The sequence below is a fragment of the Lacerta agilis genome, chromosome 18, assembly GCF_009819535.1.
Source record: "Lacerta agilis isolate rLacAgi1 chromosome 18, rLacAgi1.pri, whole genome shotgun sequence".
Classification (NCBI taxonomy): Eukaryota; Metazoa; Chordata; class Lepidosauria; order Squamata; family Lacertidae; genus Lacerta; species Lacerta agilis.
The window spans coordinates 11,522,641-11,536,210 of NC_046329.1; the positions used below are offsets into that span (position 1 = coordinate 11,522,641).

General features: G+C 51.6%; 1 protein-coding gene across 1 annotated transcript; it reads right to left on the reverse strand.

Annotated features, from left to right (window-relative positions):
• Nucleotides 1-484: 484 nt before the first annotated feature.
• On the reverse strand, nt 485-12,183 carry LOC117039424 (excitatory amino acid transporter 1-like). Its single transcript, XM_033136526.1, has 10 exons — nt 12,109-12,183; nt 10,185-10,432; nt 7,288-7,425; nt 6,222-6,426; nt 6,005-6,047; nt 4,985-5,394; nt 4,070-4,303; nt 2,773-2,967; nt 1,764-1,898; nt 485-1,044 (listed from the first exon to the last, which is right to left on the reverse strand). The coding sequence occupies exons 2-10, from the start codon at nt 10,402-10,404 to the stop codon at nt 843-845; spliced, it is 1,782 nt and encodes a 593-aa protein (XP_032992417.1). The 5' UTR covers nt 10,405-10,432; nt 12,109-12,183; the 3' UTR covers nt 485-842.
• Nucleotides 12,184-13,570: the final 1,387 nt, after the last annotated feature.

Below are 13,570 nucleotides of genomic sequence, written 5' to 3' on the forward strand. Positions count from 1 at the left end.
TATGAGCTTTCGTGTGCATGCCATTTTATAGTTCAAATGGGGGGGGGGGCAGGGATAAATACAGTATATGGACAAAAGGGCAAAAATTAACAAAATGTTTATGGGGATGCGCCCCCCTGCGTACCCCAAGAAATCTATCTATCATCTATCCATCCATCATCTCTCTGTCTATCTATCTAGTTCTTTTTTCCGAGAGGTATTCTCATTTTGACTCTAGAAAACCACCATTTTATAGTTCAAATCAGGAAAGAAATACAGCAAATGGAAAAAAGTACAAATGATTCACAAGACATTTAGGGCTATACGTCCCCGTCCCCCAGGAAAAAGTGCTGACTGTCTTCATAAATAAACAGCATTTATTTTCTACACCGGTAAAGCATCACATCTAGACATTCTTCTTTTTTTACAAAAAAGGTGTGTTTTGCTTCAAGTGCTGGAAAGACAAGTGTTTGTTTTTTTGGGGGGTGGGGATGAGCATGATTCCGGGGGGGGGGGGAGACACACAAAAAGGAATATTGGCACCGGATTTAAATAACGTGGAAACCCCCACAATCGAAATAAAAAACAGGGGAGCCTCCCTGGCGCTGTGGCGGAGAGAGGGCGCGAGTTCAAATCCTGATCCTTCCGTGCGAAATTGTCACCGTTAAGAGATTCGTTGCTGCCTGCTCTCGTTTTTTTGGCCTGTAACGTATCAGAATATGGGAAAAGGAGGAAGACCCGAGGATTTGGGGAAGGGGATACAGACGGCGGCTGCGCCTCTCCTCGGCTTTTCACAGTCGGTCGATGGCTCCGATCCGCTGGCCCCTTCCCCCTGCCCGCCCGCTGTCCCCTCCTGGGCGTCATCACATTGAGGTCTCGCCGCTGAGATGCTTGTGGGTGTCGTTCTCTGGGTAGATCAAGTGGTACGGCTTTTCGTTCTCCTCGGCCCCCGAGTCGCCCCCCAGGTCGGCGTCCGGCAGCTCCAGCTCGTGGCGGGACAAGTGTTCCACCACGCCCGCACCCAGCGAGTCGCCCAGGACGTTGATGGTGGTCCGCAGGCGGTCTCTGGCGGAAGAAACAGGGCGGCGGTTAAGATGGGGGCGAAAAGGATCTGGGGGTTTCGGTGGACCGCAAGCTCACGCTCAAAGTGACCTCAACAGATGGGAGAACTGGACCCAAACAAAATGAATTTCCACCCTCTAATATCTCACATGGCAGAGGGAACAAGCTTATTTTCTGCTGCTCCAGAGGGCAGGACTCAAACCCGTGGCTTCAAGTTCCAGGAAAGGAGATTCCAGATAAACACCAGGGGAAAAAACTTTCCAGTAGTCAGAGCTGTTTGGGACGGAAGGTGGTGGCCTCTCCTCCTTTGGAGGTTTTTAAAGCAGAGGCCAGAAGGATGCTTTAGTTGAGATTCCTGCATTGCAGGGGGGTCAGACTGGATGACCCTCTGGGGACCCTTCTACTGAGTGGACTCGATATAAGACAGCTTCCTATGCTCCCATTTCAAGTGCACCCTAAGGGCTAGAAACTTGGGATCCTTCCCTGAACAGTAAGTGCGCCGAATTCCAGAAACCTGAGGACTAGAAACTCAGGGTCCTTCCCTAGAAAAAAGGCTGACCCTCTGACTTTCTCCAAGGCCGTGGGCGCAGCTTGGGGGCCAAAGCTGTCGAGAAAGCCTCACCATTTCTATCTGCAAAATCTCATTAAAATAAATAAATAAACATTAATTCCTCCAGCCCAGGCAGGCAGCATCACCCCCACCCCGCCTCGCAGGGACTTACAGGAACCAGTCAACTGCCATGATCAAGGTGATGTCTTCGGTCGGCAGCCCCACGGACGTCAGGACGATCACCATGGTCACCAGACCCGCCTGAGGGATGCCGGCCGCCCCGATGCTGGCGGCCGTGGCGGTGATGCTGCGGAGAGCAAGAGGGAGTTGGGTGGGCTGGGGTTTCGGGGTTGGGCTAGGGGGTCCCTTTGCCAAGATGCAACCCTCTGTCTCGGAGGCGCTCACAATGAACGTCGAAACCAGCCGGATTCTGCACCCGGTCGTTTAAAGGACATGCACCACACAGTTAACCAGGGTGGATAAAAATCAATGATTTTTTGTTTGTTTTTTAGGATTAAAAAATTTTTTAATCTGATTTTTAAATTCTAAATTGGATCATTAAAATAAAATGCTTCACGAGTGTGAATTTCAGGTTCGTGGTGAACGGGAACCCTTGTTTTGCACACTTGTGGCGTGACTGAAGCAGCTGCGGCCGCAGGAAACCTTCCTCGCAGGGGCGTCGGAGGAGGAGGAGGAGGGAACGAGCCCCTCTTTTGCACACGCAAAGGGCCAGATTGAGGTTTGATGCGGCCCTCGGCTCCTGAAGGTAATGGGGCCCTTTCTATGTCCAGCTGTCCATTGTCAACAAAAAATTGTCGCTGTTTTTTTGTGTTGAATATATGCTATATGGCCACTGATGAACCAAATAGCCATTTGCGCATGTTGCCATGCAACCAGGCCATGCAGAATGGAGGCACCCTATATATAGAAAGGAGCAAAGCAGGGATATTTTGGGGAGCAGGCTAGCAGGCGGGGCCCATGACTTACATCAGAGGAGCCGACACAATGCAAAACACTGTCGCTGTATGTAGGTTTAATTTTATTTGTTTTTTTATCTTATATTTTGGAAATGTACATCCAGGTTTTTTTCCTTTAATTTTTTTTGGGGCCCCGCCAAGAGAGTGGGGCCCTAAGCGAGAGCTTGTGGAGCTTAGCCATAAACCTGGCCCTGCGACACGCACCTGATCGTGAGGATCTGCCCAAAGTCCAGCTCGTAGTTGTTGACCTGCGCGATGAAGATGGCGGCCAGCGCCTCGTAGAGCGCCGTGCCGTCCATGTTGATGGTGGCGCCGACCGGCAGGACGAAGCGCGTCACCCTCTTGTCGACCCCGTTGTTCTCCTCCAGGCACCGGAACGTGACGGGGAGCGTGGCCGAGCTGCAGGCGAGAGGGCAGGAGAGCGGCGCTGGGGTGAGCGGGCCGGAAATCCTACTCAGAGTAGACCACCCGCACCCCACCCCGCCCCGGGATCCAGGTCCGGAGGGGATTCGCACCCGCAGCTCCTTACCCTGCATGTACGCAGAGTGCCCTGCCGGAAGCATGAGGGCGTGGCGGCCAGGCACTCTGCACACGCTCAGGGGCCATCCTTGTAGTTGGCAAAGGCTGGCCGTATTTCAAAAAGTGAAAACCGGGGCACAAAAGGTGCTGAGCTCATTTTTTTTTTTTTTTTTGCAAAACCTCCCCCAAAATTGAGCAGTCTTTAATTATTAATTTTTTTTGCTGCCTTGTGATTTCTTGCCTATTCGCTGAAATAATATTTTTTACAAATGCAAATAAGTTACAACACCAAATGCATACACATAATATGCCATTTCTCCAAATCTCTATAGACAAAATATATAATATAATACAATACAATACAATACAATACAATACAATACAATACAATACAATACAATACAATACAATACAAACTGTATTTTTCTGTCTATAAGACACCCCCATGTATAAGAAGCCCCCTATTTGGGGGGACTCCGATTTAAGAAAATGGGGGAAGATGGCCCCCATTTATAAGAGGCCTGATCCGTTCAGGGTGCTGGGAAGGGCGGCGTACCACCCCAAACCAGGGATCCGCCCCGGAGTCCCAGAAACACTGTGGTGGAGAGAGGCACAAGTTCGGATCCTACTCATTTCGTGCAAGATTGTCACTGTGGGGAGAACGATTCGTTGCTGCCTGCTCTCGTTTTTTGCCTGTAACATATCACAATATGGGAAAGGGGGAAGAGCCGAGGATTTGGGGGAAGGGGTGCCAGGAAGGGCGGCGCACCCCCCAAACCTGGAATCCGCCCCGGAAACAACCCTCGGGGGCACTTGGCGGCTGCTCAACGCCCGCTTACCCGTGGGACGTCCCGAACGCCGGCGCTCTAACCACTGAGCTGCACTCCCAAATGTGCAGCCCGATCCAAACCGGGAATCCGGCCCCTGGGGTCCCGGAAACGGCGCTTGGGGGCCCCTTGGTGGCTGCTCGGTGCCCGCTTACCTGGAGGACGTCCCGAACGCGGTGACGAGGGCCTGCAGGAGCCCGGCGATGAAGCGCCAGGGGTTCTTGCGGGTGACGGCGAAGTAGATGAGCGGCAGGACGACGAGGCCGTGGACCAGCAGCCCCACGATGACCGTCAGGGTGTACATGCCCAGCTGGCCCCCCATCACCGCCAGGTCGTCCATCTCTAGGATCTTGCCCGCAATCAGGAAGAGGATCCCAACGGGGGCGTACCTGGGGGGGGGGGGAGAAGAAGGGCGCCCCACGCAGAGGGATCAGGAGCAGCGGGGGCCTCGGCCAGCTTCTAAGAATCGCCATTTTAATTTTTGTGGCTTATGGGCCTCTTGGAAGCAAAGCAAGGCTCTAGTCCTCATGAGGGCGAAGGACTTGGGAATCCGCCTTGCGGCTAGACGGGCCACTGAGATCAGTACTGTCTGCACTGACGGGCAGCAACAGCACACCAGGTTGATTTTAATTCTTCTTCTTTTTTTACAGTTCTTTTTACTGAGAATTTTATTTTGTTTCTTGTAAACCGCTTTGAATTTTATTTTGTTTCACTGTAAGCTGCTTTGAATTTTGTTTTGTTTCTTGTAAACTGCTTTGAATTTTATTTTGTTTTTTTGTAAACTTCCTTGAGGTTGGCAGAGCATGAGGTTCTTAAACTCAGGGTGGTGGGTTCGAGTCCAAGGTTGGGCAAAAGATTCCAGCAATGCAAGGAGGTGGGGCTCCACCCCTTCCGACTTTGCCCAACGTGGGGCTCAAACCCACAACGCCGAGAGGAAGGGAGTCTCATGCTCTCCCGTCTGGCCTGGCCAGATCGCAAGGGCCCCCCAGGGGTCATCCATCCCAACCCGCTTCAATGCCCGATGCAGGACCCGAACCCGCGACCCAGAGACCCCCGGGTTCAACGCTCACCAGATGATGATGGCCACCATGCGGAGGATGGCCTCGTTGAGGCAGTCGAAAAACTCCCGCAGGGGCAGCCCCCTCTGCTTCATGTTCCCGATGACCAGGCCGAAGCAGATGGAGAAGACCACCAGGCCCAGGGCGTTGACCCCGTTGACCGACCCGGCGCCCGGGACCACCTCCTCGTAGCTCAGCACCTCCGGGAGGGCGCCCAGCGCCTGGGAGACGTTGCGCCACATGCTGGTGGCGTTCTCAGGCGCCGCGGGCGGCAGCAGCAGCAAGGGGGGCGAGGCCAGGGTGGCGGTGGTGGGGGGCCCGGTGCTGCTGTTACTGTTGTGGGGCAAGGCCTGGGGGGCGGCGGTGGGGGCTCCCCTGGCCAGGGTCTGGTTGACGACTCTGACGCTGTACTGGGTCTTGTACTGGTGGGGCGGGGAGAGGAAAAACAGAGTATTGGTTTGATACAAAAGCAGGCAAGCCGCCCATCGAGCTCCATAGTGCCTGCACTGGCCGGCAGCAGCAGGTCTCCAGGGTTTCAGGCAGGTGGGCTGGAGCCCAAAGGAGGAAGGATCCACTCCTCACGAATTAGAATCAAGGGGTTGTTTTTAGACAAACTCCGGAAACTGCTGCCTGGCCCATCGAGCTCAATAGTGCTTGCACTGGCTGGCAGCAGCAGCTCCCCAAAGTTTCAGGCCCCCAACGCGGGTGGTCTAGCCCTGAGCCCAAGAGAGGAAGGATCCAGTCCTCATGATTCTGAATCAAGGGACTCATTTAATACAGACTCAGGAATCTGTTCCCCAACCCATCAAGCTCGGTATGGCCCACACTGGCCGGCAGCAGCAGCTCTCCAGGTTTCTCAGACAGCGAAGAGATCCAGTCCTCGTGAATCCAAATCAAGGGGTTGATTGAATACAAACTTGGGAGACGGTTGCCTGATCCACCAGTCTGACCTACACTGGCCGGCAGCAACAGCTAGATCCACTTTGTGGGGTGGGGTGAGACGAGGAACCCGCCAAGCTGCGCCCCTCTTACCTGTCTGAAGCAGGCCTCCACCAGGTTTGGGGGGAACATATTCCTACAGACAAAATGGGGAAATAAAACCAGATTATCTTCCCGGCGCCAAGCAGGTGGGCTGCCTGCCTGGGATGGTTCAGCTGCGAAACCTGCTTTTCAGCGGGTTGGGCTGGATGACCCCCTAGGGTCCCTTCCGGCTCTACAGTTCTAGGATCCTAGACCTCCTCCCGCTCACCGGACGAGGTCCAGGAAGGCGTCGGTGGTGTGGACCTGTTCGACGGTTCCCTCGCGGTGTAGGGTGTCCTTGCTGCCTTTCCCGGGGTGGATGACCAGGACCATGAAGATGCCGATGAAGACGGCTATCAGGGTGGTCATCGTGTAATAGACGACGGCGCGGAGGCCCATCTTCCCTGAGGCGCTGCCGTCCAGCGACGCCATGCCTGCAGGGCGGGACAGAGGAGCAGGAGATTCGGGGAGGGAGAGGGCTCTGCGGAGCCAAGACACAGGCCAAGGGGCAGTGGCTCGAGATCAAGCGGGCGGACTTGGAAAAACTGTATATTTATTTGGATTGAAATTTAAATTTGAAATTGAAATTCAAAGTAAATGTTTAAATATAAGTAATGAAATTCAAATTTGAAATTGAAATTCAATGTTTAAATATAAGTATTGTAATTCAAATTTGAAATTGAAATTCAAAGCAAATGCTTAAATATAAGTATTGAAATTCAAATTTGAAATTGAAATTCAAAGTAAATGTTTACATATAAGTAATGAAATTCAAATCTGAAATTGAAATTCAAAGTAAATGTTTAAATAGAAGTAATGAAATTCAAAATTGAAATTGAAATTCAAAGCAAATGTTTACATAGAAGTAATGAAATTCAAATTTGAAATTGAAATTCAAAGTACAGTAAATGTTTACATATACGTAATGAAATTCAAATTTGAAATTGAAATTCAAAGTAAATGTTTAAATAGAAGTAATGAAATTCAAATTTGAAATTGAAATTCAAAGTAAATGTTTAAATAGAAGTAATGAAATTCAAATTTGAAATTGAAATTCAAAGTAGATATTTAAATATAAGCAATTAAATTCGAATTTGAATTCAAATTCAAAGTAAATATTTAAATATAAGCAATTAAATTCAAATTGAAAGTAAATCTTTACTGACGCCTGTGTTTCCCCCGGGCTCAAGCCTGTGCAAACGGGCGCAGACCAGAGCGCAAAATGACCCCGTCCCGGCCCACCCCGCAGGGTCGGCGTCTGGCAGGGCAGAAGCCCACCAGGTGCAGCAGCTCACCTGTGATCAGGCTGGAGACAATGAGGGGCAAGACCAGCATCTGCAGCATTCGCATCAGCAGCTCCCCGGGGAAGGAGAAGTACTTCACCTGGCGGAAGGTCAACTTGTAGGGCCGCAGGGCCAGCGCCAAGGTGATCCCTGCAGAGCGGGGCGGAAGGAGGGCTCAGAGATTCGCTCCCGGCACTTGATTATTATTATTATTATTATTAATTTCTATACCGCTTTATATTCTTAAGGAAAACCTCAAAGCGGTTTTGATTGATTAGCGGGTCGCTCTCCGGCAGAGTGCCGCCGTCGGGAACCAGAGAACCTTGGCGCCAGAGGCGGACTACAACTCCCATCGCCCAGGGCCGATGGGAACCGGAGTCCCAGGTCGCCCCGGATTCCCCGCCCCGGATCCAACCCTGCGAGGTAGGGCAGTTTTAATATAGTGACTTCAATGGGTCTACTCTGAGCACAATGCAGCCAATTTAGACCTTCTCACACTGAGCTCAGAAACACTTACGATTTCTTTTGTTTCGTGAATACCTGCTGGTTAATTTGGCCACCTTTGACCTGCTTAATAATAATAATAATGATAATAATTTATTACACCCCGCCCAACTGGCCAGGCCCCCCAGCCACTCTGGGCGGCTCCCAATAGAATATTAAAAACACGATAAAACATTAACAACTTCCCTTTACAGAAGTGCAACTTAATTCAGGGAAGGAAGAAAAAAAAGTTGAAATTGAGATGAACCGCAAAGAGACCGGATTAGGAAATGAAAAGCATTGCAAAACTTTAAATTATTTTTTTTTAAGTTTAAAAAATAAATGATTTCCTGAGATCTTGCAAGCGAAGGGTGCAAAGCCGATCCCTTCTCTGCAGCCAATCCTCTATAATCCTTGCAAGTTTTTCTGGCTCTCTTTCTCTTTCCTTAATTTTTGTTTTTTAAGGAACCCGTTTGGCGTCACCCTGCAAGCAGCTCGTGACTGGGTAATCTGACCCACACACGCAAAGCTGGGCAGCAGCCTTCCCCGCCCAGCGCTGGCCAATCCCCAGATCTCCCAGAGTCGCACCGTCGGAAGGGACCCCCCAGCAGTCATCTAGTCCACCCCCTGCAACGCAGGAATCTCTTTTTGCCCCAAAATCACGATTCGAACTCGTGACCCTGAGATCGAGTCCCGTGCCGACTGAGCGATGTCTCCCATATGAATGGATTTAAAGAAAGCATCACGTTATTTGCTTTCCGCGGCGGGGGGGGGGCAGATTTGGAACCTCAAGCCTTAAATTTTCCTCTTGAATTTGAATTACTTATATTTAAATATTTACTTTGAATTTGAATTTCAAATTTGAATTCGATTTCCTCTGAGCTCCTCGGCCTGTTATTTGCATATGGGTTCCCCAAAGGTCATCCATCTCAACCCCGGAGGGTGTCCATTTTTTTGGCTTGGAGGGGGTCAGACGTTATAGAAGACGATTAACCCCCCCCCCCAGCCTGGCTCTTCATAGCAACGGTGTGCCCTTTTAGAGAAGTGGTGGGATTGCTCAGTGGTGAGAGCAGGGGACTCTCAGGATCAGGGTTTCGGCAAAAGATGCCAGCGTTGAAGGGGGTCAGACTAGATGACCACCGGGGTCCCACGACGTCCTTACATAAGGCACACGAGGCCCCTGCTTGTACGCAGAGTGCCCTGCCAGCACATCCGGCTCGAGAAGCACAAGGTCGTGGTGGCCAGGCACTCTGCGCATGCTTGGGGGCCACCCTTGTCTGCGACACCGACAATCCCGACCTGAAACAGACAGGGGGTGCAGCCAACCAGGTGAATGCTGGGAGTTTGGATGCCAGCGACTTCCAGCAACCACCCCATCCATTTTTTTTAACTACATCAATTTTTATTTTTTCCACAAAAATTGACATTATTCAATTCCCTTCCAGTATGGTAATTTATTGAATTCCTTTCTCAACTGCCATTTATTTTCCTTTGGGGGTGGGCAATTGATTTTTCTTAGTTTTCCAAAATGAACAATTTGAATTTCGACACCAATTTGTAATAAAAATGGACACACACCCCGAGTTCCTCTTCCCCCCTCCTTCCTTTGCTGCGCACAGGACAACATTTCACTGCCATTTATCGTCTTATACGGCAACCATTTACTTCTTCTCCTTCCCTGGCCCACGATTCGAATCCTGCTCACAATTTCATTCGGCGATAGCCTTTACCTCTGAAAAGAGCCACCAGTTTCTGACAGAGATTATAGTAGGGCCTTGGTTCTCAAACACCAAAAACCCGGGTTTTTGTTTTTGTTCCGGTTTCTGATGCGGCTGTCGGTTGTTGTTTCCGGGGTGCCTGCACCAATCAGAAGCCGCGCCTCGGTTTCCGAACATTTCGGAACATTTCAGAAGGCAAGCGATGACCATCATCAGTGCAGGTAAGAAAATAATAATAATAATAATTAGTATTTTTATCATCTACAAGACTGTCTTGTTTATTTTATAGTACAGTACATTGATTATTGATTGATGGTCTCGTTAGTAAACTTCATGTTCAATTGCAGTTTTAGGGTTTGTTTTTAAAAGTCTGAAACGGATTAATCCGTTTTGCATTCCTTTCTATGGGAAAGCGCGCCTTGGTTTTGGAACGCTTTGGTTTTGGAACGGACTTCCGGAACGGATTAAGTTTGAGAACCAAGGGACCACTGCACAGGGCTGTGCCTCAATTCCCCCCATTGCAATTTTGCGCGCCGCAAATTTCCCCGATCCTGCAGCGGGTAGTTCCGCCGTTCCGCTCTGCGGCAAACCAGGGCTTTTTCGGGATAGCAAGGGGCTCTGCAGGGCGGGATCCAGCCCCGCAGGGTCCCTGGCACCCAAACGTCGCCCCTCTGAGGATATGCAGGGACCCCAATTGCGCCCCCTTACCCAGAAGGACGGCTGTGACGGTGAGCAGGACGAAGGCGTTCCTCTGCAGGCAGCTCCGGACGCTCTCCCGGGTGACGGAGTACATCCTGGCCTGCGCCCGGGCCGCCCGCTTCCGGAGGGCATGGCGGAGGCGCTGCGCCCGGCCGCCCCCCGGCCCCAGCGCCTTGGACTCCTCCTCGTTCAGGAACAGGCTGTTGGCGCGAGCCTGGCGCTCACCCATACTGGGCGCCACTCAGCACCCCGGGGACCTGGGAGAAGAAGCCGAGAGCCAGGGGGGGTTATTATCGCAGCCAAACTGGCCAGAGAAAAACCCACAAGGGGGGGGAGCTGGCCAACCTCACAGGGTTGTTGGGGGGATCCAGCAGGGAGAAGAACACGAGGGAAAGGCGGGGTGGGAAATGTAATGGGTGCCACCTAATTCCTTTCTTTCCTTCCTTCCTTCCTTCCTTCCTTCCTTCCTTCCTTCACCTCCTAATTTCCCTTCCTTCCTTCCTTACCTAATTCCTTCCTTCCTTCCTTCCTTCCTTCCTTCCTTCCTTCCTTCACCTAATTTCCCTTCCTTCCTTCCTTCCTTCCTTCCTTCCTTCCTTCCTCCTTCCCCTAATTTCTCTTCCTTCCTTCCTTCACCACCTACCAGTAATTCCATCCTTCCTTCCTTCGCTTCACCACCTAATTTATCTTCCTTCCTTCCTTCCTTCCTTCCTTCCTTCCTTCCTTCCTTCCTTCCTTCCCTAATTTCTTTCTTTCTTTCTTTCTTTCTTTCTTTCTTTCTTTCCCTTCCTTCCTTCCTTCCATCCATCACCTAATTTCCCTTCCTTCCTTCCTTCCTTCCTTCCTTCCTTCCTCCTTCCCCTAATTTCTCTTCCTTCCTTCCTTCCTTCCTTCCTTCACCACCTACCAGTAATTCCATCCTTCCTTCCTTCGCTTCACCACCTAATTTATCTTCCTTCCTTCCTTCCTTCCTTCCTTCCTTCCTTCCCTAATTTCTTTCTTTCTTTCTTCTTTCTTTCTTTCTTTCTTTCTTTCTTTCTTTCTTTCTTTCTTTCCCTTCCTTCCTTCCTTCCATCCATCACCTAATTTCTCTTCCTTCCTTCCTTCCTTCCTTCCTTTTTGTAAAACCTTGGTGCTTTACTGACAGACCCTTCAGAACCGTCATATGAAGTGTACCTTTTAAATACAAGGTTATTATTATTATTATTTTTTAAAAAAACATAGATTAGAATTATCCAAGTATTGCATTCGCCTGGGTTTATAAAAGCAAACCAGCCCTGCTGTGTGGGACAAAGCAGGGGCAAGGCTTCAGCCGGCGTAAAAAATTAATAATCGATATTTCAGCATCCAAAATCAATCCTTTTCAGCAGACGCGTCTTTCTGCAGCAAAGTTTTTCTTGCACTGAGTGGCCAAAACCACCTAATTTCTAACGTTGCAATGAATCGTGGAAAGGGTTCCCCAGGGGTCATCCAGTCCAACCCCCCTTGATTCCCAGAATGATTGGCAGGGAAGGAACCCGACGGTCATCTAGCCCAACCCCCTTTAATCCCAGAACCAGCTCTTAAATCCCAGAATGACCGACGGGAAACCAGCTGGAACGCAGGAATCTGGGCTGTGCCTCTGCCCTAATTGGGTCGCCCCGATTAAAACCATCATCCAGAACCATCTCCCACCCCCAGAAAACCTTTGAGCGAAAAGCAACGGGCCCATTTTCCAGAGGGGGAGACTGAGGCTCCGCCAGCCGGGAGAGAGGGCACCCGAGGACACGGCCGGCATGCCAAGACCCGGCTTGGCACGCAGAGTTGGGATTTTAAAAAATCAGCCGTCTGTAAAGCAGATCGGCCTCTCCGGACAGGCCAGGGGCCGGACCCCTCGTTCCAGGTGGGGCTCCTCCTCGGCACGGGTGAGGGGTGGCCCAGATCCGTGTCTTACCTGGAGGAGCCTGTGCCAGGCTCAGGTCCTCTGTGCCAGGGCAGCCTCTTCCTCTCTCCTCCTCCGCCGCTGTTGAGCTCTGGCAAGGAAAGAGAAGTCCGGGTCAGACTTGGAGGGAGGAGGAGGCGGCGCCAGCCCTGCGCAAGGGGCTTTGGTCCCCCTGTGGGACGCCGGGAGAGGAGCTTAACCCTCTTGCGCCAGCCTTGCCGGGCGAAGGAGAGGGAGGCGCGACACAGGAGTCGGGCTGGATCAGACCCAGGGCTCAAAGCAGCCGCAGTGCCTGTGTGTAGGGGCTGTGCCTCTTGCTTGCCCCGATCACGGAACTGCACCGGGGGGACCCAAAGGTCATCCATCCCAACCCCCGGGGAAACCCAGCTAAATGGGTGGAAAGTGTTATATGCACATGAACCTAATGGGGAGGTTGCGCAGCGGGCAACGAGTCGGCCTCGATCCCTTTCGCTCCCGGCCCAGCCCACCCGCCACGCGGCCCTCGGAAAACCACGCGGCCCCCTGCCTAGAAGGAAGGGCTGTTCCCGACCCCATCAGAGCTTAAAAGAAAGAAGGAGGGAGGAATTTCTTTTTTATATATAAAAATTCCATCCTGGGTTTCTGTTGCTCACAGCACCCGAACGGATGCCACGCGGTGATTCATTTGGCAATCGCAGGTGGACTGCGCCTGCGAGGGGAGGCTCCATTAAGGGACCAGGAGCATGAGAACTGCCTCGCAGAGTTGCAAGCGAGATGCGCTCGGAGGATAAAAAGCAGAATGGAACCGGCAGAATTCCGGCGTTGGAATTTCTGTGCAGTGCAATGAATGAAAAATTGGAACGTGCAGCGCAACGAACAGGAAATTGCAATGTGCCATGCAATGAATAACAAATTGCAACGCCAGCACTGAATAATTGCAACGAAATAAAAGCAAAGCAGGACGCCAGGAGATTCGGGGCAGAAAAGAACGGGGTTGGGGTGGGGGCCCCTTCCCTAGCGGCCGTGCTCTGCTTCCAGAGGCAGGGAATGCTTCCGGATGCCAGGAAGGCCAGAGGGCTCTGGGGCTGAAATCCTGATGGAAGGTTTTCGCATTTGGGTGCTTGCTGTCTCCCTTCCACAGGGCAAAGCGATTTGCACCTCTCAGGACATCACCGGCCGCATGTGGGCATGCAAAGTCCACAGACACCCCCCCCCACATCACCACCCCATTTTCTGTGCCCCCCCCGTTTTTCCTGCATCGCTTACTCACATATCCTCTCCGCACCAGACGGACAAGCTCTTGCTATCTCTCTCCTTGCAAAAAACCCCTGGGTTCAGGGAGGAGGAGGAGGAAGAGGAGGACCAGCTCAGAAACAAAGCAGCCGAGATCTGAAAGGGGGTGGGGGGAGAGCAGCTGTGTGCCCACGCCTGGGGAGGGAAGTAGGGGGGGGGGAGATGCAGAGACGGGCCCAATCCGGAGGAGAGAGTCTGTTGC

What these genes read in the sequence shown, in the direction of transcription:
- LOC117039424 (XM_033136526.1), bottom strand. Translation starts at nt 10,404, where the DNA reads ATGGGTGAGCGCCAGGCTCGCGCCAACAGCCTGTTCCTGAACGAGGAG. An exon ending in TGTCTCCAGCCTGATCACAG is followed by an intron (nt 6,427 to 7,287) that starts GTGAGCTGCTGC and finishes CCCGCCCTGCAG; the next exon opens with GCATGGCGTCGCTGGACGGC. An exon ending in GCGTTCGGGACGTCCTCCAG is followed by an intron (nt 2,968 to 4,069) that starts GTAAGCGGGCAC and finishes TCTCGCCTGCAG; the next exon opens with CTCGGCCACGCTCCCCGTCA.